Source organism: Anabas testudineus, chromosome 2 (genome assembly GCF_900324465.2).
Source record: "Anabas testudineus chromosome 2, fAnaTes1.2, whole genome shotgun sequence".
Taxonomy (NCBI): Eukaryota; Metazoa; Chordata; class Actinopteri; order Anabantiformes; family Anabantidae; genus Anabas; species Anabas testudineus.
In genome coordinates this window covers 22353991-22379353 of record NC_046611.1, presented here as the reverse complement: position 1 = coordinate 22379353, position 25363 = coordinate 22353991, and the positions used below count along the sequence as shown (strand labels likewise).

Here is a 25363-nt window from a genome sequence, read left to right as displayed (position 1 = left end):
GGGGGGGGACCATAAACATTAAGGGCCAAGGAGTGGAGATGAGCTGAATGAACAGGGGTCACAGGAGATCAGGTGGACTGCGGTGCACCGCTGCTGCTTTAGTGCCTTTTACATTACACTTGCTTTCTTGGAGCCTTGTTTAGCGGCACATTTTCATTCATAAATGCCCCCTCACCACCACCACCACCACCACCCCTAGCCACCTTCTTCCCTCTGGACTCCCTCCCATGACGCATGGCAGCCTGTTTGTTCTGTATGACTGAGAATGTAAACCCATTAACCTTACGGAAATAGCCACCACGTGCACTTCATTTTTTGCTGTCCCAAGTAAGATGTGAAATCTTGTCCTGCAAAAAATGTGGAGGACAGTGAGGAGCTGCCACCAGTTGAGTTTCACACAGACGAGGACCCCGTTTACCTACCTGCACCAGGACAGTGACTTTATTTAAGTCCAGTCTGTTTATTCTCACACTTGAATCAGAGGCCAACAATCCTGTTTAAGTTGTAGAAAAACGCAAAGGGATTGTGGACATAAACGCTCCTCATTCACTCGTATATGGAAAGTTAAAGTTGTGTGCGCCCTCTTTATTTTTCCCTTAGTAATCGGAGTTTTCTCTTTAACCTTTTTTTATCTATTGTCACTGGAACTTAAAGCAATAATTTAGGACGAGCTGTTTCAAAACAGCACACCTAGTTTTCTTTTATTTTTTTTTTTAAATACCACATTAATAATTACAGTAGCCTAAGTCACAGACCTGCTGCTGTGAGCGTCCATTTAGCAGTTTCACTGAGGTTTCTTATTGTAACTTCACTTTTGGTACTGTTTTTATATTTTATTTGAGTCCAACCTGGACCACTTAACCTCCACCAAATGAGAAACATTTGAAACACTGAGCAAACCATTTAGGATTTATACACTGAAACCAGCTTTGTTCAAACTACATTTTTCACGTCACAAACATTTTCTGAGACCAAAACTCAACAGAAATGTATCAAACGGGCCACGTTTCAATTATTGTCTTAGCGTTTTTTTTTTACATTAGTGTTGTTCATAAGTTTCTTATTTCGCAAACAACACAACTCAACATTGACCCCCAGATACAAAATGAAGGGTTTTCTCCGAATACATCGTCTCTTTTGTGAAAAATGAGATTTAAAAAATACGATGAGTGTTATAACTGCATCCTGCCTTTAACAAATGCGCGTCTTAGATATTTGTCTTCTTCTGATATTTACTTTTAAAATAATGTACCAGCCTCTCCACTGAACGTTTTTCTCACATTAATGGAGCATTCAGGAGTTTTCTGATGGGAACTCAGTTGCATTCAATTATCCTATCATCTAATTTAACTGAGGCCTTAATTGCGCTCAGGGTGGTGCGGTTGTTTGTGCTCAGCGCTGTTTGAGACTTCTGTGAAGAAATAGGAGCCGCTCCTGAAGAACAATCCCAATTCAAATGAGACTTATCTACGCCAGACCGATCAGACGGATTAAGAGTTATTAAAACCTATAAAGGGTTGAAACCAGAAGAGTCGGCAGCGCCAAAGTCCGCAGCGTGGCGACTCCTGAGGATTTCTCTGTAAACACATTAACGCCACGGAAAAAATAATTATATAGACATCATAATGTGATGTATGCTGATTAGATAGTGGGACACACAAAGATATCTGTAAGGCTCACAAACAAGAGAAATTAAAAATAAAGGAATTAGACTGTGAGAGGTATCACATGACTGCGTGTTTTTATAAAAACACTAAGCCAAACTCCAGCTTTACATCACCGTATGACTTGTAGGAGAATAAGAATGGTTTAGGAGGTAAGACAATTTATCTTTACGAGCTATTTCACCGGGATTTGAGCAGTGACGTGAATCAGCAGCAAACATATCTTGACACAAGTGGCAAGTGCGATTAAATAATAGTATTTGTTGGCTCCTTGTCATTTGTCCAGTTGTGGCACAGCTGCAGCTCTGGCACATTGGCACACGGCCTGTTTCCTGGAAATGCTTGGAAAACAATGGGCCATTAGAAAAAGGTGGACTCCATCTACCAACTGTATTATTATTTTTTTTAATTAATTGCATTTGTAGACTGACTTTTTGCAGTGCAGGCTACACGCAATTAGTCCCGCTTCTAATCTTTTCTAATTCGGCTGCCATGCTCTTGGCTGACCCGGGATGAAAAACAGGGGGCAGCCCACAAAAGCGCAACAAAAAAATCATACAGGATCATCAAATAGGAGAGACGTGCTTTCAGGTTTTGAAAGGCACAGGAAGCTGGAGGATTTGGTCTGACCCCTGCATGGTGACAGAGCTGATGTCTTAGAGACCCCATTCATCTGGAGGGAGGGATGGTGACCGGGAGAAGGAGGGGTGCTGGGCTAGGGTGGGGTGTAGGAGGCTCACGGTGCATCTGCAGAGGTCCCACCGCCCTCTGATCTATGAGCTGGCACACATCACGGCGTCCATTCACAAATCCTCCTTCTGCGCGTCACCTTTTGTAGTACTCCATAGTACTGAGCGCTGGTGACGTGTCAGACAATCCTACCAAGGAAAATACAGAGGAAAAAATAGGTTATAGGAACTCAAGGACAGGGCACATGCGCACAATGCATGCGATGGGAGAGCGGGCGTGGGGGGAGGGTGGGGGTGGTGGTTGTAAGTGAATATGAAATAGGCACAGTTGCTGGATTTATGGGCTGCATAGAAACAAAATCAGACGCTGACACAGTGAGCTAGCAGCCTTGAATTGATTTTAAAAAAACAGGATATATTAACCCTTCCCTGCAAAGCAAAAGAGATGCTCCAGTGCTTTTTAAAACAAACAAGAGAAAGGAGAGAAGAAAACGGAGGCGTCTACTTATTTAGCAGAACCTGAAAGACATGACATGTACAATGATCAATATTTCCTGCTTCCCTGAACAAGAACAGAATATATTCATAGCAAATATGCTTTAACCATAGGGCGGAACCCTCGATATAGACTAAAGCGGAAGAAAAATGGGCTGCGGTTTGGATCATAACGCTGTATTGGCAAAAAAATACTCTGGGTGGTAACAGGTATTTTCTAAAACTTCTCCTCATTGATTAGTGATTTGACGTGGAGCTGCAGGCGGGTGTTACAAGGTAACCTGACGGAGTCCTCTGTGCTCCAGTGCTCAACACGTGAAGAGATGGCAGACCAAGCCTCGCTTCTGCTCACATTAGACTACAGAGGAATTAGTTTGTTTTGTTTTTTTATAATGGCTTTGTAAAAACCAGCCTCACCTGAGTGCATATGAGTCTCAACACTGGACCACGACCTGTGCACATGTGACAGGTAAACATGCATAGGTGTTGAAGTGATTTGAACACACACTGCACACGCCTGTAACACCAGCCAGTGCGGCCTGCCAGATGGACACATACACGCAATAACGCCCTGAGTATTATACATGTGTTTCAAAGGTTTCTGATAATGTCACCAGCAAGAAAAATAACATCTGAATTTATTGAGTCATTTTTCCATTTGCTGCGTGGACAGCATAGGTACAGATAAAAAATAAAAACATTGCAGCCGCCATTAAAAAAAAGCCTTTTTCTTTAAAGTGGCACTTATTTTGTGTATGAATCAGTATTTTGAAAAAGAATGAAGGAAGCGGATTGAAAGGGAAATGATTACATATGATGGGAATTTACTATGTAAAGCTACTAGCCAATGGAGTAAAACAGTAGCCTAAACCAGTACACACTACAACGCAAGGATGGCAACAACTACCCAACAACAATACGGCAGACTTATAACATACACTTACTAATACCTTTATATCATTATGTCTGACAAGAAAAAGTAAAAATTAAAAAAACAGCATTACTGTAAAGGGAAATCATTTGAATGCTAAGACAATAGTTTAACCCTTAACCAACCAGAACAAAATGTTCCAGAATATTTTTCATTCCCTAATGTGGAGGTAAACCTGGTTTAGAAACTCTCAGTAAGTCCAACAAAGACTGTGAGTGGTTTCCTAGTAAATTAAAAACAAGATACTTTTATATTTTGAGCAACTTAGTAGTGTCTAAACCTGACAAAAGCACGGATCATAAGACTGGAAGGTGTCCACTGCTTAGAATAAACACGTGGTCTAATACTGAGACATAAAATGTTGTTTTCTTTCTTAAAACTGCTCTAACGTCAGATGACGTCTTTACGCCGTTTTAATATTTTTTAGGATGCTACATACAGTATGTCTAAACCCCTTTATTCTCTATCCGCTACCTTCAAACAAGTCTATATTTCTGATTTAAAACGGCGCTTACAATGAAAAGAAGTGAAACAAGAGCCAGGTTTGTCAGTTTTTTAAGGAAATTTAGGATTTCTGCTTATTTTTTTGCAGTGCACACAGCCTCTTAATATAATTCAGAGCCTGAAATGGTGTCATTTCCTCCAGACATCCCTGTTTTGCTGTGAGGTTAGAGGCCAAGCCCAGGCGGTAGCGGCCAGTTTGTGCCTCCATTGTCTGCTGCTTATTTAGCGCTCAACATTAATCTGCGCTTTGTGAGAAACAATCGCAGCATGAGAGTGGCCTGTCTAATTACATCTTTCACTCCCAACTTTCACTTCAGCAGCCGACGGGAGAGCTTAGATGGGCCCTTTGTCATGGGGACATGTAAGATAGGGACGGGAGGTGTCAATACAGGTAGATTTAGAGTGGTGTTTTTTTTTTTTGTTTCTTAGTGTTCAAGAAAGCAGCATTATCAGATGACAATCAATCACTTTTAATTGAAGAACACTGCTGGAATATCCAGCATCAGCTTGTGATGTTGCACTTTGTGAATTTGTGTGCACACGAGCTGTCCAGACACTTTTGAACACAAGCCCAGATTAACTCCAAATAAATACTTTATGCAATGACACCTCGCCATAATTGCTTTGCAATTTGCACAAAGCCTGTATTTAACACGTGAAAAGTCATGGGTAGGATGTTTCCCGCAGGACAAAACCTGGCTTACACTAAAGCTTAAATTAAAGGGTTTAACGTGCCACAGATATAAATTAAAACAACAGTTTGGAGCTTAAAACCAACCTTTGTCCAAGACGCTAAGCGCACAGTCAGCATGTGCACAGTTATACACAGTAAAACATCCATATATCATAACGGCTGGTTGGCCTACGACGCACAAATAACCAAACTGCACAATTAAATAGGTTAATGCACCCTATGATCATTTAAAACATTTGTTACGACCCAAGTGTCACTCGCTCCCGGAAAAGTAGAAGAAAAAAGCACTACGTGCTTGTAATAACAAACAGAAGGCAGCTGACTTTCTAAGTGAAATGTTCAAAGGCTCCTCACTCACTCTCAGCCTTGTTGCTCCTCTGGTCTGCATCCATGCCATCTATTTTACGCGCAGCCCGGGTTCAAACGCCCAGCGGAGAAGCGACTGAGCCGTCCCTGCAGCCCTGTGGCGTCCTGGGAGGAGAAACGCGAACTTAGCGCTGGTCAGCAAAGTTACTCAAAGTTTTGTCTTTGGCGCGACTCAGTATCCCGAGCACCGCGCACAAAACAGTTTGTTTGCATCACTGATTTCTTTTAAAGGGATATAGACCCAGTTCTTGACGGACCGCAGCGTCACGACCGGCGAATATCGGCAACACAAATACTTTCCACGCGTCCTTGAGCGTTTGAAATCACGCAGATTTCCACTCTTTGCATGTCGGTTTTTGACAGGTTTTGTTGCCAGTCATGAGCCGACTGAAAGCAATATTGCCACCCCGCAAATCATTATAGACAAACGCTCACGTTACAATCAAGAAAAAAAAACGTTCTTACAAAAGGTTTAAATGTTTGAGATTGAATTTAATTTTCAAGAAAATACAGTTACTCCACCCTCAGCTAAGACGTGAGCATGTGGACATGCAGCAAATGTGCTTTCCGCATTTAACCTTGGCCAGGACAAACTAACAAGACTTTTAGTGCCAGTTTCACCTTACAGGTGTTATAATAACCTTTCTTGCGTATATATTATGAGATATATCTAACGGATAATAGTGGTTTCGGTGTTGTTTAAACGTCCGCTTTGAGATAATATTGGAGCACATGTTGCTTCAAGGATGTTCACGTTACAGATGCCCAGCACATCCATATGAGGTCATTTGCCCTGTTTTGATAGGGTTGTTTCCTCTGGCTTCACATGAGCCAATTTTGAGTTGATGTTTTAAAACTGAACTGTGCACTAAAAAGTATCAGGGGAGGAACATGCTGCATTTGTTAAATATATGTTATTGGGTGTTTTAAAATAAAGGGGCCTATTAAAAACGTACTATCCCTCTTTATATTAGGAATCCCTCCCTGCCCTGCAAGCCAGGAACCCCAGGGGTCCCCGCAACCCACTTTGACCAGCGATCCTTCAAAATCCTATTGTTTTTTTATAAACACAAACAGCCTGTTTGTGCGTCGTGTTTTTCTTGGCGTATTAAAACTCCATAAAATTAATAATAAAAACAAGTTACAGGTTCATAAACAGTGAGGAATTATTGGGAGTATCTGAGGGCATGCACAGGATTTAAATTAGGCTTCTTCTCCGTTAGTCCAGGACTCTTTCCCTTTACTAAGGCGAGGATGGGCGTTTGTGGACTGCTTTGGAGTCTGCATCACGTGGCCTGGTTTCTGCCATCCTATTGGTGAAAGGCACGTGTCTGGGAGGACGGTGGGAAAACGTCACTCGAGGGGCTCGTATTGAAAATAAGAACAAAACTCCAGAGTGAGAGTATTAGAGCATCAGTTTAGGAGCCTCTTTATTTACCCTTAGTTTAGTTTAGGTGTAGGCATCACTGAGCACTCTGAAATCGGACAACATTAGGATGGTGCGCAAATGGCACATGTTTTAGGTCTACGTTATCAGTTGTAACCCGATATTGAGGGAATATATGTCAAAAAGTATGCTTTTCTCAGAGGACACTACCGCATGGCTTTGCATGGTGTCCAAGGCACTCACTAGCAATTGAGTTTTATTTTTTATTTATTTTACGCTCGAAATTTTTTGCAATTTAATTTCCCCGAAGTTCTTTGCGAAGCTGCCTGCAGCGGAGAGAGCAATAAAGGGGTTAAAGAGAGTGGAGCGGGGAAAGTGAATCAGTATGGAAGAAAATGATCACGGCAACAGAGACGTGGTGGAGCGGCAGGAGTCGGTGGATGAATCAAACAGAGCCATCCTTCCCCTCTTACAGGCGCCGGGAAACCTGCAGATCCCTCACCGGGTCACCAATTTCTTCATCGACAACATCTTGCGGCCGGATTTTGGACGGAAAAAGGACCCAGCTGCGACCCTTGAAGAGTGCAGCCCGGCCTCGCAGGAGAGCCACAACAGCCCCGCTGCCCCTCAAACCGAGCCGGTAGGGAGCACCGTGCCGACAGAGGGGACCTCCACTCCACACACGCTTACCGGGACCAAGAAGCCCGCTATAGCCGCCAATGAGCCCCTTAAGCCCCGCGGGGAGAACGGAGACCAGTGCCTAAGCTCAGACTCAGACAGTTCCCAAGCCAGCTCAAACCAAGCCTCGTCCCAGCCCATGCTGTGGCCAGCCTGGGTCTATTGCACCAGATACTCGGACAGGCCTTCTTCAGGTTGGTAGCACCGTACATGCGTTTCTCATACCCTGTTCTCGGTAACCTGAAATACCCCTTTACACTGACCCCGAATGCCTTGACCGACTTCTGCCGAGCAGAGTAGAGCGAAGCATGCAGCGCCAGTAAAACCGCGCATTTACGGATAGAAATGTGTTTGAAAGTGGAAACAGTGAGATATTTAATGCAAAACACAAACCAACTAGACTGTGGGGAAAACACGCCCATGTGCAAAGTAGAAAAATAGGATGAAATGCTATTTTAAAATTGGCTCTCCGGTCAGAGTGGGCCTACTTTGAAATGTAAACACCAGAAAACGAAATATTTCTTTAAAGCAGCGACTCTTTCTAAAAATCTTCCTATTTTAATTACTCGCTAAAACGCATCGCAACGCAACAACGACTATTTGTGAAGCATTACGCACAGATTTTTTTTTTTTCCAATACAACGATCGCGCAGTGCTCTTGCAAATTTCCTCGGGTTATGAATATGATAATACCGAGGTCCTACATATAGTAAACATAAGCGCGCTGATAGGCTGCGTGTCTCCCACAGAATGTGTGCGTCTGCAAAATATTATTTGGTGCGCTTGTCAGAGTTTAGACAAGTAGTGACAGGGTTGGATTAAATGTTTTGATGGTGGACGCTTCCATAGTGGTGAGTAGTATTATTTCTACTCTTCATTTATAAGACAAGAGAAGTTGCAGCTCCCCAACCTGCAGCACGTTTTAAATCCTGTATTTTTCTAAGCGTCCGTCAAGTACAACAGTAGAGTACAACTTGTTCTCATGCATTATGTAACGCTGTATGGAGTGGCGTAGGCGACTACTACGAGTTGTAGAGCTGCACAGTTTTATATGGGCTGTTTGGGGGGGAAAAAAGATACGCACAAGCTGATTCACCGGGAAAAAAAAAAAAAAAAAAAAGCTTCGGCCTGTATTATACCGTGTCATTAATGTTTTGTCACTGTTTGGAGAAGAGAAACAAACACTCAGCCCGACGCTCCAGATAGGCCTCTATCCAGATGGAAAATTAATGTGTGTCTAATGTGTGCTGCTCAGATTCCGTTCACGTTTGACCACTGAGGAGCTTTTCAAGTGGCCCACAAAAACAAAAATGCAAAGTAGCTGCTTAAAATTTATCCTGTTTTTCAACTCACCTACAAAACAGTGGCTCAAATGTACCGCTGCTGCTGCTGCTGGGGTTTTTTTTTTCCAGTGTTGCTAAATTATTCTATACTGCTGAAGATGGTCTCAGTGTGTGTGTGTGTGTGTGTGTGTGTGTGTGTGTGTGTGTGTTACATGTAGGTAGTCTATGTGTGTGAAAGCGATGAAGAGACACAGGGAGGGAGGGGAGGTTTTGCTTCTCGGATGTTTTCTTCAGTGAACGTGTCAATATTTTACACAGTTTGTCATCAGGAAAACTTATTCCCACCATCCAGCCGATGACGCATCAAGAGCCATTTGTTTAGATCTTCAATTTGGAGATGAAATAAGTTTAAAAATCGCCACCTCCTTATATAATTCAAGAGATGCATGTGTTTTAGATAAATGTGTGTGCACAATTCTTAATGCAAAGTAGAGACATGGCACGCTGATGAAATGTTCGTGGAGTTTTTAACGGGATAACCCAAACACATAACCGCTCATCTGGTTTATAACGTTGATATCAAATCGTTTGTCGGGCATTAAACGTAATTAGTTGACTTTTCTGACCTATATTCACTGAATGTTATGATCCTAACAGTCCAATATGTGCGTCTGTGCCTCCCACCCCTACATCCCCTCCTCTACAGGGCCGAGATCTCGCAAACCAAAGAAGAAAACGACCAGCAAAGAGGACAAGCGACCACGGACGGCCTTCACAGCAGAACAGCTGCAAAGACTAAAATCGGAGTTTCAGACAAATCGCTATCTGACCGAGCAGAGGCGGCAGAACCTGGCGCAGGAACTGGGCCTGAATGAGTCCCAGATCAAGATCTGGTTTCAGAACAAGAGGGCCAAAATCAAGAAGGCCAGCGGCACTAAAAACAGCCTAGCCTTGCACCTGATGGCACAGGGACTGTACAATCACGCCACCGTCACGTCGAAAGACGAAAAATCAGACAGCGATTGATTTCCCGAGAAGTAACAACAGCCTCCTGACGAAAAAGAACCTATAGTAATCCTAATAGATTTATATGGCTACCACAGCGAAACTCTACCGACAGGAATATTTAATGATCCCACCGCAGATAAGAATACCACCAAGTACTTCTACTATATAGGTACTCAACGTTGACCCACTATAGAATACATACAAAAATACTACAAATAAACAGTAAGGTCAGTGGACTACTAAGAGTCCCTACAGGAATATTTTATCATATCTATAGGTTCCTATTGGAGTATTATAGTGGGGTTTTTCGTTATATGGGAGGTTTAATCAAGCCTACAATGCAATAATTTCATCAAGTAAAGGGCCAGTGTATAGAGTATACCAGCATAAATTGTTAAAAAAAAGAGAGATATTTGATATTTCTGCAATATCACGTCTATAAAAAATGTTGTATAAAGGTATGTTTTCATTGTATGTCGCCCCCTCCCACACACACACACACACACACACACACACACACCCACACGCACCCCTTCTGTTTTATACAGGCCTATTGCTATCCATGATTGTCATCATTTTACATTTAACTAACTGGCACTTGACGTTTCGATCTGTCAGTGAAGTGAACAAACTTAAGTCCAAAGAATATTTTTCTGCTGCATCCAGGCTACTGTGAATTTAAAATCAGTGTTAACACGACTTTATTTCTATGCTTGTTGGGTTCCTTAGTTGTGTTTGATGTGAAATGGGCAGAGAAAGACGTTTTTTCTGAGTGTTAGTCGAAGACCTAATTGGGCAGACTATGAATTTTGATACTTTGTGTAAAATGGAAATTTACAGGAACAGTTTGTTATAAGTAACAGAGAGGTAGCGGAATTTTTTCTAACACGCCACTTAACTAAAATGCTGAGTTAGGCCCTTTTTCTACGTATGTGGACGTTTGATAGCCTTTAAAACGAATTAATGCGCGCATTTCATTCGTGATACCAATGCACCAGTGCAGCTATTATAGTTTTAAATAGCAATATGAATCTTTTTTTTTGTAGCTAAGTGAAGGCTATAATGCTGCCTATAAAGTCACAGAAACAACTCTGTAGCATAAAGACAATGATGACAACCATTTTGCGCACTCCTGAGTACAGACTATGAATGCAGGTTATTGGATGTTCTTGTTAAATCTTTCTCTATATACATTTTTATTACATATCCATATATCATAAAAGAAGGCAAATCCGTCAGTGACTGTATTACAAATGTTGGAAATCTCTTATCGTTGTTGAAAGGACTTCATGTGTATTTATATAGATTATATTGAGAAAAAAATCTATCCAATGACCAGTGTTGCTTTAGAGTAGATATCTGAGGTGTTTACACTGCTTGTTTATCTTGCAATAACTTCTTTTGTTTTATTTTTTGTGAATGAAAAGTTGTTTATGGGGCCTTTGCATGACAGCTGCAATTTGTTGTACTTGGGCAAATAACTGTGTTTATAAACTTTGGTCTTTATCGACGAAAGTATGATCGAGCTAAGTTTTAGACTGTATCCATACCAAATTGTGGACTTTTTGCCTTTCAAAGTGATTTTGTTGTGTATCTGCAAAAAGTGTGTGTGAATTAAAATCCACCAAACAGAAACACACTTTGCCTTAAAGTTCAAGGGTGAACTTTTTATGAAACAGAACTGTGCCGAATCAGAGAAGCAGTATTACTTCAAATGCAGACTATTCAAGTTTAATGCCTTTATGAAAACTGCTGGTATGACATTATGAATTTACTCATCAGCATATATCTATCTATATATGAACATGTTTAAATAAAATTACAACACAGAGTTGTAGAATACAATGCTATTTTTTATTTTATGTTGGAAGTATTCTTTGGTATAATGTACATAATTTGTATCATGTATTAATTGTGTAATTAACTGCCTCCTGAAAACTGCAAAAGAAGAGTAAATAAACCTTGAAGATTATACACAAGATTCTGACATGTCTATGTGACGCAACTGCTTCATATGTTGGTCTAAAAACACAGAAGAAAACGAGAGTACTGAGCCAAAGCAGTAAATGTGACCTTCAACCAAGCTGAGCTTCGGCAGGCATGAAGGGAAAAAAATTAATTAATAAATAAAATTCATCACTGGTTAAATTGTCTACTAGACAAATACATAGAAGTGTAGTTTTAAATAAATGCGGCCAGATGTCAAATAGTCACAGATTTTATCATAAACATTATTAATTTGCACCCACTCATTGTAGCTCACCATCAGATTCATAGAGGACAGAATTCACAGGTTTTAAGATTAAAAGATTTGCAAAACCACCAGCATTATGCAAGGGAAAGCCTTGAACAATTCCCAGGCATGTTTCCTCAACAATGCCTTATCTGCATTTCCATACTTGCACCACTAGTCTTTGAACGCCAACGGCCAGTGACTAGCATTTGAGCAGACAGGGCTGCTCCCAGCACTGTCTTCGCGATGGTCAGTCTTCCTCTCCGCTTCTGAAAAGAGCCTGTGCTTCGATCACAAGGCAGAAAGGGGAGTCGAAAGGAAAGAGTGAGAGAGAGGGAGGGGGTGAGAGGAAGAGAGAGACAGAGAGCAAGAGAGAGCAATGAAGGTCAAAGCCTGTCATGGCTGCAGGTGGCTGGTTTCCACCCCTCCCGCCCTGCAGTAACCCATTCTCCACACACAGTTTTCTCGCTCACTAACTCATATTCTCTTACTATCACTTGGTTTTATTTTATCCTTGCCTGGGACGCACACATCTCCGCACACAGCACAGTTCATTCATTTCTGTTCCTCCTCATATGCACACATACCGTTGTTGTTTTGGTGCTTCATTCAGCACATCAATAGGAAGCCCCATCAAAATATTCACAGGCAGAGAAGCTCCCTGAAGTTCAGATAGGGACACCAATGCATGAACGGTGACTAAAGCCATAAGGCTGCATGGGCACATTCTCCTGGAACAAAAGCTTTTATTTATTATTATTTATTATTTTTGTTTTTTTCGTAATTCGTATCATTCGTATCATCATTATCAAATGAGATTCAGGTGGTCAGGTGACATCAAGTGGCTGTTGTTCCGGGCTCTTAACTGCAACTAATAAGTCTAAACTTGATATATGAAAACTAAAAACTTGATATACGATACCATAAATGACCACTCATCTGGGTAGATAACACAAAGGAGTAACCACGTCTGCTGGAACAGGCTGCATGAACTGCAAATATGCTGGGAATAAGTTGCCTTCTGGAGTGCAGCTGACAATTTCAGAAAGTGCAGGACACATCAGGGAAGTATCAATGTCTACCTCTAAACACAAAGGGCCCCATCCTGCTTTGACCTCTCCTACCATCCTCCCCCTCCCCTACTGTGTCATTTACCCACAGTTTCTAAATGCTTCCTACGGCCAGAGTGGAATCTGCTCAGAGGTGCCTGGGCTTTGTGGCGGAAACATAATTAAAGTGGTGAAAGATGTAAAAGGTGAAGAATGGGGATGACATCAGGCCAATTTCACACTTGGCACTCGAATGGCTAGGTCCAAGCCAGGACACTTGCCTCGCAACACAGATCAAAGCCCACTGTCACCGCACCACTGCAGGAAAAAAAGAGCCAAAAGGACACCTAACTATGTTAATCCCCTGGACGAATATATTTTAATCTTGTTAGAATACAAGTTAATGCTGTGGCTCAGTGACTGAACTTTTTGAGAGGTGGACAGACCTACTTTTACCTTTTCTACATGAGGTGCCTCTGTCTGGCACCGGATAAACAGCCAGAGTCTGAACAAACTTTCTTTAGGGCAAACTCAGCGTATTATCAATCCACATACTGTACAGGCTGCAGGTAGCGACCAGAAGCCACTGAAAAGGCAAGCAACAGTTTTCATTAAGAACAATGATGGAAAAAAACTCAATCCCAGTAGCTGTGTCGCTGACCCTGTCTGAATCCCCACTAGGGCACCTAACATGCAAAGGAAATGAGTATTTTGTGGACTGGTTTGTCCCCTCTCACATTGAGCCCTCCTTTCTCAAAAGCACCTTGGTAACCCTTGATCTCTCATGTATGGAAGTCAGGGCACTGGGGCCTGCAGAAGTTGACTAGGCAGACAATAGCAAGCGGATGCTTTCTGGAAAAGTCACACCCAGGCAACTCTCATTTCACACACCGTGTTTGAGTGACCCTTGAAAAAAGATGCAAGACTTTTCACTAAAGATTCTTTTTGTTCACTTAATGAAATTCAGAAAAAAACATGCATGTACTACTTACCATGGTTTTAGACTTTTATATCATGTTACGCTTAACATTTCACAAAGTTGTTTATGATGTGGTTTGAACAGCAGTGCTTTTGTTTTTTAGAAAAATCTACTTGTCTTCCAGGTTACAGCAATAGTTGTTTCAGTTACATTTTGGGTTCAATCGCATTTTATGCAGGTTGGATTTGATTTAAAATTGACTACATCCCCAGTATTAGTAAAATTGTAGAAATTCTAAAAATGATATATTGATATGATGGTTATATTTTTGACAAGTGGAACATAATGATTTATTTTTATATGAACCCATCTTTAATTGAACACAACAAGGTCTAAATCCATTATCTTTAGGGCTAATAGATCTGTTTACAATTTTCCTTAGTCCAGCACTCATTTAATCATTAATCAATCATTTTATCTTGAAAATTATATTTAAAAAATCCTAATGCCCATCACAATTTCTCAGAAGTTGAGGTGACTTTTAAAATTGCTTTTATTGACCAGTCATCAACACAAATTCAAAAGATATACAGTATGATTTCCACAGATGGACAATGGAGAACAGAAGGAAATGTTTGCATTTGCTTCACATTTGTTCAGAATTGTTGCACTTTTCTGTTGAATGATTAATCAGCTGAATGAACACTAACAATAGTGATAATTACAAAAAAGACTACAGCAAATCCAAAACCTTACACTTGACATGCTTTCACTTATTGAGAGAATAAGATGGGAAACAAAAACAAGAAGAGCGATTCAAAAATAAAACTCATTTTCTTTACAAGGTTCTGAAATCCTTTGGGTTTAAGTAATAACCAGTTATTTCAACCACGGAGACCTAGGTGAACATTACATTATCTAAGGTCAGGTCACCCCAAAACATTTTAACCTATACCTATACAGTGGTAGTTGATTTACATTTGAACACTAAGGATTTGTCAGTCCTTTAGGAACACATCTTGTGCAGTTTTCTCAAATTCATTCTTGAAATATCTGACTAACAAACTTAGGGTCTTTTTTTTAACAGCAGCTAACTTCTTGTGCTCTTTAAAATCAGAACACTTCGCAACTTAAGATATATACAAAGTCTAAGCAAAAATAAGTAGATGCAACAAAAAAAAAAACAGTAATAAAGAAGCATAAAAACAAGTTGATACAGATATGCTACTTTTATTACTTCTTTCTCCAGTTCCCACCTGCTGCATCTTCATACGCCGAAGTAAACAATGTTGAATTTTTACTAAAATCAGTACTGAGTTCTTCACAATACCACAAAGACAAGACTAAAACATTTCATACTCTGGTGGCAACGTGATATACTTGTATTATAATTTCATAATTCCTAAGTTGAGGTACTCTAAGCAATGAAAATTTCTTAAACAGAAGCAGTCGATGTGGTTGTATTTCTTGGTGCTTCTTAAAAACTGTCTCCTACATTCTTCTTCTACATACTAAATTAAGATGTACAATGTACAGTCATGCCAGCTCTAGCCTTTTTTACTGAGTTTGTGTTGCTTGCTGACACACAGCCAGACAGGGTCAAGGATACATCTGACTCACCTCAGGCCCCCTGCTCTCCCTGGGGACTGGCCTGTCACTCACTTTGTGGTTACGCATCATAGCTGACAGAGGCACAAAGTGAGAGCTCGATGCAGCATCAACAGCAGCAACATCATCACCAAAACCCATCCTTAGCATGACATCTTCCTCCTCTTCCACCACCACCTCTCTACACTGTGAAAGGGAAGAAAAAACATATTCACACCAAGAGCCAATAATAAAATGTCAGTGTGAGTAGGAAGAGCCAAAAATAGAAGATTTGGACATTTACCTTAAAATTCTCCACACTGCAGTTTCTATGTGGAAGGCCTTGCAATGGAGTTGTTAGTCGCAGCCAGATCTGCAAAGGTTTAAAAACATTGAGAGCAATATATAATTTTAGGTTTTTTGAAATCAGATATACACGTCTATACTCTGTGAGCGACTTTAAATGAGTCTCTAACTCACTGAAACAGTGCTAGGTTAGTGTAGCACATAGTGTTTAATTGGTATTAGTTATGATGACATATGCACATGACCAGAGCTATCTGACTAAGAGTAAAGGGTTTGAGTGGGCACCGATCGTAACACTTCTACATGAAAAATAGATGTAGTCACTGAAAAACTGTACTGCACAATTTCAGACTACAAAAGATGCTATGCTCTACGCCTATAATCCAAGCCACGACACATTACAGCAGAAAAAACCAAAAAACAACAAAACAAACAAACAAAAAAAACCAGAGTGCAGGAATAAGAGTTTGATTTCACTTGTTAGATGCCACAGAGCAGAAAATTCGGCAATAATCAGGCCGTTGCCTTTGTGCTAAAGTGCAACCAACAATTTGGGGAATAAAATGGCAGTTCGCCAAAGATATGGGTGAAGAGTTCAAAAAATGCTAACACTTTTCTTTAAAATGCTGTGAGGGCCACATTGAATTAAAAAATTACATTCTGTGTTTTTTCTCTTTGGCTCCATTTGTAAAATAGCAGAGCAGTGGTTTTGCCAATGCTTGGAATAATTTAGAATTTCTTATTTTAAAGAAGAATGTACAACAAATTTGAAGCTCTCACTAAACATATAGTGGCAGAACATAGAGCATTATCGTGAACTACAGATTTAGGATAAATCTATGACAAAATAAGCTAACCCTTCATTGATTTCCGCGCCGTCTGTCTAGACGTCTTTACATTTGACTCAAACGACTGAATACACCAAAAATAATCATCTCGGTTTGACTTGGCATACAAGGCAAGCTAGGGCTCAGTCGACCGTGCCTGAGCTCACAGTAGTGGGCGTCTCTTTCTCCCCTCTCACTCATTTTGCTGCATGCTGCCATTTTAACTGTTCCTGAGTGGCAGGCGAGAGGGCGGGGTTGGTAGTGGCGGCCATGATGGTGAAATCACTACACCCACTCCTGAGGAACAGCCTCAACATCAAAACCAATTCACACATTTGGCTATGTCTTGGTTCAGGACGAAACCAAGGACTCTTGGTAAAGGACTAACTATAATGCAAGATAAATAAGAATGAAACAATATGTCACTGTGTGCATGACAAAAGATTTATATAAGTATATACATATACTAATCTGTAAACAATTTAACCAAAATAACAAACAAACAAACAAAACATCTTAATTATCTACAAAAATAGTCAAAGACAGATGTTTAAAGTCAGAAAAGTTCAATAACCTACATCAGAGAACATTAAGTACTAAAACTGAAAATAACAGCATTATTTGTAGCGCTAAATATGTCTTGACAATCTGTGTAGAATATTTTCATTTTTTCCCACTGGAGCTGTGTACCTACATGCTTTCTGTAAACACAGTTTAAGATAAAGTGCATCTTGGAAAGAGCTAAGGAATATGCTGCACATCATATACTGAAAGTAAAAATTACAGTTTTATATAGGTAACACATAATTAGAGTTGCAATTATGGCTCTCAGCTCAGAAAAACTATTAAGCTTCAGCATTGTGAAAGAATACATAGCGAACGCAGATACAAAGGAAAATTAACTTCACAATAAATTTAAAAAATACTTACAGTCCACGAGATGCAAAAGATCCAAATATGTACTAAAATCTGAAAACAGTCATGAATAAAATATAACACGACTTACTTAATGTTAGGATGTCACTCCTCCATGTCATCATGGGATTAGATAAACTTTTCAATTCTCAGAAAAGTTACTTTCATTTCATAAATAACTCTCACTTCAGAGTTTTCAATATTGTTTTCTGCCTTGCTCAACAGTTTTGAAGCCTTTTAACCCAAGCGAAAATGCCACACAAGTATTAAAATCAAAAAGAGGAAGGTTGCCAATAAATTCATGCTCATGGCCCCTAAAAGCAGATTGGAGATTGAAGATGTCTTTCTTGGTTGCTCAGAGTGGCTGCTAACCAACTACATTTGAGGTCAAAGTTCATTATGTCCCCTTGGCAACACCAGGGCAGCCAGTAACGGTGTCTAGACAGGTCATGGTACCCCCAACTCACCACCCTGTGGCTCTTCCGGAAGGAGGTGTCAACAGCAGCCAAGTGCAGGGTAAACAGGGTGGGGGACGGGTGGCCTTTGGCCCTCTTAAGGTCGAATCAGCAGATCCACCCTCCACTGATCAAAGCTGAGGATCCTCCATGCCAGGGCCTTGGTCAAAGGGGGCAGGGCCGAGAGATGAACTCTGCGTTTCTGTAATCTGGACGTGTCCAGACCCAATTGTCTTCTTTCACAGCCCAAAATGGACCCTTCCGGTGCTGCTGATTACATTAGGGAGGGCAGCCTCTTTTCACAGGGGTGCTTGGACAAAAGAGGCGCTTCTGTGCCCCTCGCCATCTGGTCCCAAAATAACAGAAAAGGTCCCAGGAAAAAAAGCCCAGCTAGCACACAGCCTTAAATGAAAGGAACGCTGTTTGAATAGATGGGATGGCTGGACAGATAAGCAAACATACAGTAAAGCCCCACACATTTACGTAGAGATTGGAACCTAATCTACATCAGCAAATAAAGCCGTGTACATGGGCTCTAATGAGCAGGCCTACAAATCATGGATGGATTTAAGCAAAATGGAATTCAGCTGTGCATCAAATAAAGAACTGTGCCAATCATACATCATTATTATTATTGCAAACTATCAATATTAAAAGGTATTGATTGTTTTTAATTGGTTTATACTAATCAGTTTGTGATGGAAATGAGAAGAAAGGCACCAAATATATATATAGTTGTGTTTTTAATACACTAGTGTCTATTGTAACAGTGATAATTTTAGACATTTAATCTAAATATAAAGGGCAGCTTTCTTACTTTTGTTTTTTTTTTTCCAATTATCAATAAGTACAATGTCAGACACAACAAACTGTACTGTGTGCCCATCTTAACCCTGTTGGTTAGTTTCCACTTGTGCCCATGTCCTCATGGCTTTTGACTCTTCACTTAACATGTTAAATAATTTGGCTTTTCTTTTTAAATTGGACACAGCTGCTGTTTTGGCACAGGTCATTTAACCCACTTGCATTGAAAATTCCAATAAATACAAGTGCTTATTACTAGACCTGTGCCATAGCTGAAAACTGCTGCTTACAGGCACTCCACATAATAGTACCATATTATAGCTGAGATTCATTTTTATTGTTTTTTCCACTATTTTGTCTATCTCCTGTTTGTGCTGTGTCACTAGTGGAGTTATATTATAGGAAGACAACCAAGCTATAAATACTTACTCTTTGTGTAAAAAAAAAAGATTATTTACTAGAGTAATCAGTCACCTGAACATCTTCTCAGTCGACCAGAGCAGAATGTTATAAAATAAATGGCTAGCCATTCAAATTAACTCGTAAAAGTGCTAATGACAGAGAGACCAGTTAAGAAGTCCTCATTGCTCTCGTTTGAAGATTATACCCAATTTAAAATCCAGTACGACTACTTTATAATCATTTGGTCTTCACTTCCGCAACATCTTTGAGAGGTTTATATGTTCAACATGAAGGCATCTGGATAAACTACACAGTGTTATACTGTCACAAATTGTATAACTTGGGGCTTTTGGAGCTCTGTTTTGCTAATGCTGATTGTGTGCTCTGCTATGCATGGCCTGTTTTTCTCTCACAGGTTTAGTCCACAAGGAAATTTGGTAAATAAACAATCTCATTACTGGCAAAGGTGATGCTGCCCTTGATCTTGAATGGTTTTGTCAGGAGAAAGCTGAATGCACATATTGAGTATTGAGAAGGCTGCCCATATGGGGCTATTAGCTTTGTTGTGAAAACTGATTTCATAACAAAGATACATAACCTAAAATACAACTCTTAACTGGCACAATCCAAGCAGGCATAATGAGAAAAGTACTGTACGCAAATCTACCTTCAAAACATAAAAAAGCTACAAATCACACAGATAACGTGCTTTAGGTCTAGAACTGACACTCAATGATTCAACACAAAAAAACAGAGACGATAGAAAGGTCTGGGCCATGAACGACTTTACTGTCATGTCTCTAAACTCTATGCTCCATAGACACAGACACACACACACACACACACACACACACACACACACACACACACACACACACACACACTACAGTATATATATATATAACCAGCTACCATAAGCTTTAAGTAATGTATATATTCAAGTTTTCAGACAGGCCCGTCATCCTTAACGGGTTAGTTAAGGGAGATTTATGAAATCAAAATTAAAAGCATTGCTAGAACAAACTGATGTTTTAATGAATCATGCTTTATATGCATATTATTGGTAGAACTAGGACATGCCGAATATCCAAGGTAAAACTCAAGCACCTAGATCTGATTTTTTTTTTATAACGTTTAGCTTTGAACTCTCCAAATAATTATGTAAAGCTGATTTTAAGTATTGCAATTTTGTGTAATGTCTTAAATTCTGTTCTAGTGTTAAGGATACCATATCTTCGGACTGGAATAGGACACGTTTTTTTAAGGTAAACAGAGGACTTTAGTAAATCATTTACCTTTTCAATCATTTACTAAACTTCTCATTTTCTACCTTTTCTCTACAAGCTATTTTGCTTTTATCCTTCATTTCCCCTGTTATACAGAAACTCTATATGAATCATACCCAGGCTTAAACCCTTCTGTTTTTAACAATTATTTCAATAAGTAAAAAAAAAAAGTGAAGTGCATGACATAACTATATAAACACACATATCTAAGTAGTCGAAAATGGTCAGATGGCACAGATAAACAGTGATTCGTAAAAATGAACTCAATGTGAATGACAGTCTACAGGTATGCTTTCTGACAGCTATATCCTGAGAACAGTCTTTTTTCATCCCTGCTGTGATGCAGCAACATCCTGAAAGTACTTTACACCTGCTTTTTTCATCCGTGTCATTTCTAGGTGAGCCATTTATATTAAAACAATATGGAAGAGAATAAGCTGAAGCAGGTGAAGCGATGTGATCTGTCTGCTATTCAAGAGAGGAATACATTAGGTATATTTTTAATCAGTGCCAAGTAAAGGTGCAAGTTCCAAACTGTAGAACCAGAGGAGGTTGTGGCACATAGAGGTATAATGTCTTTATAATCAGTTTGAATGCACTGACTTGCATCTGAACCAGGATTTAATAGGCTTATAAACAACTTAGACAGTTAGTTGTAAACCACGTTGATTGTCCTTTCAATAATTGTAATTAATAATAAATGAAATTTTGCACGCTTAAGATTTTGCTTCTTTTTGACCAACATTCAAACAATTTTAAAACACACACAGGGGTGTGGCTGATATTTTCCTTGTCTTCTTAATAAGAGGTTTTTGGCCTTGCAATTATTGATAAAAGCAGTCAGAAAAAAGGCCTCTATACCAAGAGAGAATTCAAAATTCCAGTTAGAACCAGACTCTTTTTGGAGCTTTGTTTAGGTGAGTTTGCCACAAGACAACATTAGTAAATACTGTTAAAATACTGGTGAAGCATGCATAAGTAAAATTTTACTTGTGTGGAAGTCAGAAGCAGAGTGTGGTTGCCAATTATTATTCTTCATACAATTGAACTTATGACAATTTTAGAAAAAATCACTTTATAGATTTGAACTTGTTATGCCAGCGCAACACTGGCATAAATATTCAAACTTGCATAAGATCAGACGATCTTACACATAAGTCTCAGAAAGTCTCAACTGTTTTATATTCATAGAGTACTACTACCAGTTTTTGAAGCAGGTAGTGTACAGAAAAAAAAAAAAAGATTCAAAATCACAGCCAGAACTGAAGCAACATCTCATACAGCACTGCATATGGTCATCCACCATGTTCCTGCCCTGTTAAATGTCTATTCCCAACACATGTTTTAACATATTTCAGACTAAATGCAAGAAAAACAAAGCTGCAGCAGGTCAAGCTGTAAAACAAATACTGACCAGAAAAACACATTAGCACTATTTGCCTAGAAACAAATCCTCTACGATGACCTGACTTCTCTGAGACTTTCCCAAAGTCAGCAACACTAAAGGAAGTTCCCCTACTTTTTCTACCACTGAATCATTCTCCCATCATACTCTCAGTCCTGGACTTCAATGTACCTACAGTATATGTCTTTATTTATTAGTGAAGAAAACAGAAAATACAGATACAGATTTTTTTAAGTCCATCCCACACTCATTCACTGTGTACGTGCCTGTTGGGAGTTGCACATAACTGGCAGACACCGGCTCTATTTCACAGCTGTGGGATAAGTAAAGGGAGTGTGATATACAGAGGGCAGGTGGTGCCAGTCAAGTGAAGCACGCAAGCGTAATCCCAAGCTGTAGTTTTTTTAGTTAATTAGTTATTTTTCCATAGCAATCTCTAAATTATGTCATCAGGACTTCCAGAGTATTCATTATTCCCTGCAACCAACAAGCTAGAAATAACACTCAATCCTATGGAGACCTGAGAACTGGGTTCCATGGAGGTACTTGAGCCCCTGTGTGAAACCAACAAGAACCAACACGACACTTGGCATTTTCCAGCAAACATGGGCAGTTGCACACTGCTGAGCACAATAGCAAGACAACTTGTGCAACTGTGCAGGTTTGAGTATTGAGGGGGAAAAAAAATCAAACATATGGGGGTTTGTCTATTAAAGACTTAAATGCCTAACCATGTATATGTGGGGAAAATATTGGAACATATAGACATGATAAATTAATTTGTATGTTAGTCTTCACCTGAAGCTTTTTTCCCCCCTCATTCTTTCTTTTTGTTTTCAACAAACCAGAACACAAAAAATCTTAAATAGAAAACAGATTAACACCTACAACACAGGTGAAGGATCCAAACCTTTTTGAAAATGTATCCACAGAATAAACAACTTATTGTAGGAGACAGGCAAACAATTCTTGTTCTACACACAATGTTAGTTATTTTACTGTCTAACATGACTTATAAGAACTAATCACATCATCAATTTTGTCCTTTGATGTAATGCTTATAGATTTTCAATGTGTTATATTTAGCATCTTCTCCTGCTGTATTGTGAGAAGTTTGCAATAAATGATTCCTGTCTAGTCCTTTAAACTATTTGAAAGTGTAAGAAGTCCCTCTGCACACACAATTGCTTATGCAAAATATTTTAGATTAAACAGTCTGACCCTACTGACCTCAAAACCTTGATACTGTGTCCCCAAACCCTGAATATAGAGATAAAAACTAATCATAGTACATAATCATGCCTAAAATAACTGTCATTCCAAAATACAAATTGTACCATTTCTATGATTTTAGAAAATGTAAAAGATAGGAGTTCATAAATGGGCTTGCTTTTATTATAATCAAATTTCTCAAAGTGATGACAAACTGAAGACAGGTTGATGTCAGCAACATGCAATAATGATGAAATATGTTAAAATTAATATAGCTAAAACTTTGTGCTAAATGTTTAGTAATAGTTATTAACACTGTATCCTGAAATTAGTTTACTAAGTGGATTAACATTTCCAGGTGCTGTAATAAACCAGAAAAGCTAATAACAGACTATCTGTGGGAGGCAATGAAAAGACTGAAAAGGTTTCATCAATCATGATCATCAATAGAAATCCATAATTAACATTAACACATATCAGTGTAAACTGAATACCAATTCATGGTCATTTCAACAAAATTTTATTTGAAGAAAAAAAAAAAAAGAAGTGAACTATTACTTAAAAAATCTCTTGGGACCTGATTCAACACCTGCACTTTCATAAAAGTGACCTGTCCAGACTTTAAGTCCGTGCAAACAATTTAGAGAGGGCAATTAGTCAACAATTAAAGTCAGTAATCACCTAGTGATGAAGATGAAAGGACTAAAAGAAAAACAAACTGTATATGGGCTGGTACCATTCACATCACAGTCGGATTCTAGAGGTCATGTGCTAAGTCCCATTAAGAGCCTTAAAGGAGAAACCCTGAACACTGAGCACTCATGTGTAAGTGTTTAGAAACACAGCCAGATTTTAAGCACACAAACATGAAAAATATCAATTTCACATTTGGTTTAACACTTTCACACTTTCTGTCACTGACACCCACAGAGAAAGGCTGTGGAAGACAAAACACAGCTCCTGGATAAGGATCATGTTAATGCCTATCAATTAGGATCAAAAAGGGATTAACCGGCATGGTTGCAGCGGTGGGATGGGGGCCCATGCAAAGTCACAAAATACTAGGGGTCACACCCCCGACTTCATTAGGCCTGACCTCTCCACACCATTGTGTGACAGGAGAGAGACCCTGCAGTCTGTGTTTCCCCTTTAACCATCTTAGATGGCTTATGGAGAGTCAAGTATGAGACATGCAGAAAAGCTGTTAGAGATCAGTGAGAATATGAAATATTCACTTTCAAAGTCCAGGGAGACTTATTAGGTTACTGCAACTTGGTGCAGGTGGGTATTTACTCATCAACCCCCATCCTTTTTGCAAAGGAAATCATTTTTAACCTCAGAGAGAAGTGAGATTTACTAATTAGTCATGGTGCAGCCTCTTCTTGCTATGATGTAGGACAGGATTGACGAGCCCCAACTCTGTCTTGCTGTCTTAATTCACAAAAGGTCAAATGGCAAAGTAAAAGCAGGTATTCCAGGTGTGTTAAAATAAGCCCCAATTAGGGAAAAATGCAAGCACACCCTCAAGTCTCACATATCTGACTTAGAAGGAACTTTTAAAGCCCCGCAGCTGGGGAAATTTTAATGCTGGTACATGTTAGCATCCTTGTTTATACACACTTATTAGACATATGGAAAAACAAGACTAATCAAAGAATATAAAATTTTAAATTAAGCTCCTTGTGTCCATATGATTTTGAAACCACCTTACTGGTGACATAAAAACTAGGATGCCTGAATTTAAAACCCAGGCATACTATTACATGCCAAATACAGTATTGGTATCCTTAAAAGTTGCTACAATATTTAATTTTTTTCATACCTGAGATTAAACTAAGCAAGGCTGTAGATAGAAGGTATAACTTCACACTTTCTAATGTAATGCCTCAAGTTACAAAAGATCAAGAATTTTTGGGATGAAAACAAGAAAATCTTGCTTAGCGGACTGAAGATGAATGAAATTAACTTCTACTTTTTACTAGAAATCAGTCCAGGCAGAGGACAGAATTAACGTCTTACACGCACTATAAGAACTGTTCATTTATTGCACAACTGTAATGACATTTCACATGAACAAATAACCATGTATCCATATCAATTAAAATTCTTCTTTAGACTCCAACCATATCACGATCAGGCCCTAAAATGCACTTTCAACCTTTCATAACACAGCTGAATAGTATCTGGCAATCTGATATCTGGAAATTTGATCATGGAAAGGTTAACCCAGTCACTTCATGAAGCACAGTGCAGCAAAAGCAACA

At 39.4% G+C, this 25363-nt stretch overlaps 1 protein-coding gene and 1 long non-coding RNA gene across 4 annotated transcripts in view; one reads left to right on the top strand and one right to left on the bottom strand.

Moving 5' to 3' along the window:
- Positions 1 to 2072: 2072 nt before the first annotated feature.
- LOC113163104 overlaps positions 2073 to 25363 on the bottom strand; it is a 33899-nt gene continuing 10608 nt past the window's right edge. For 2 of the 3 annotated variants that reach the window (XR_003298870.1, XR_003298872.1), the window contains 2 exons: positions 15792 to 15860; positions 14472 to 15694 (listed from right to left, as the gene is read on the bottom strand). This is a non-coding gene — a long non-coding RNA (uncharacterized LOC113163104). Of the gene's footprint in view, positions 2543 to 14471; positions 15695 to 15791; positions 15861 to 25363 lie in introns of those variants that run through there. The other variant, XR_003298871.1, reaches the window with a different exon arrangement.
- On the top strand, positions 7116 to 9780 carry en2a (engrailed homeobox 2a). Its single transcript, XM_026361440.1, has 2 exons — positions 7116 to 7602; positions 9398 to 9780. Exons 1-2 carry the CDS (start codon positions 7116 to 7118, stop codon positions 9715 to 9717), a joined length of 807 nt encoding a protein of 268 aa, XP_026217225.1. The 3' UTR covers positions 9718 to 9780.

Excerpts from the sequence above, each read along its gene's own strand:
- en2a (XM_026361440.1), top strand. The coding sequence starts at position 7,116 with ATGGAAGAAAATGATCACGGCAACAGAGACGTGGTGGAGCGGCAGGAG. Across the intron at positions 7,603-9,397 it reads CTCGGACAGGCCTTCTTCAG|GGCCGAGATCTCGCAAACCA; the intron begins GTTGGTAGCACC and ends CCTCCTCTACAG.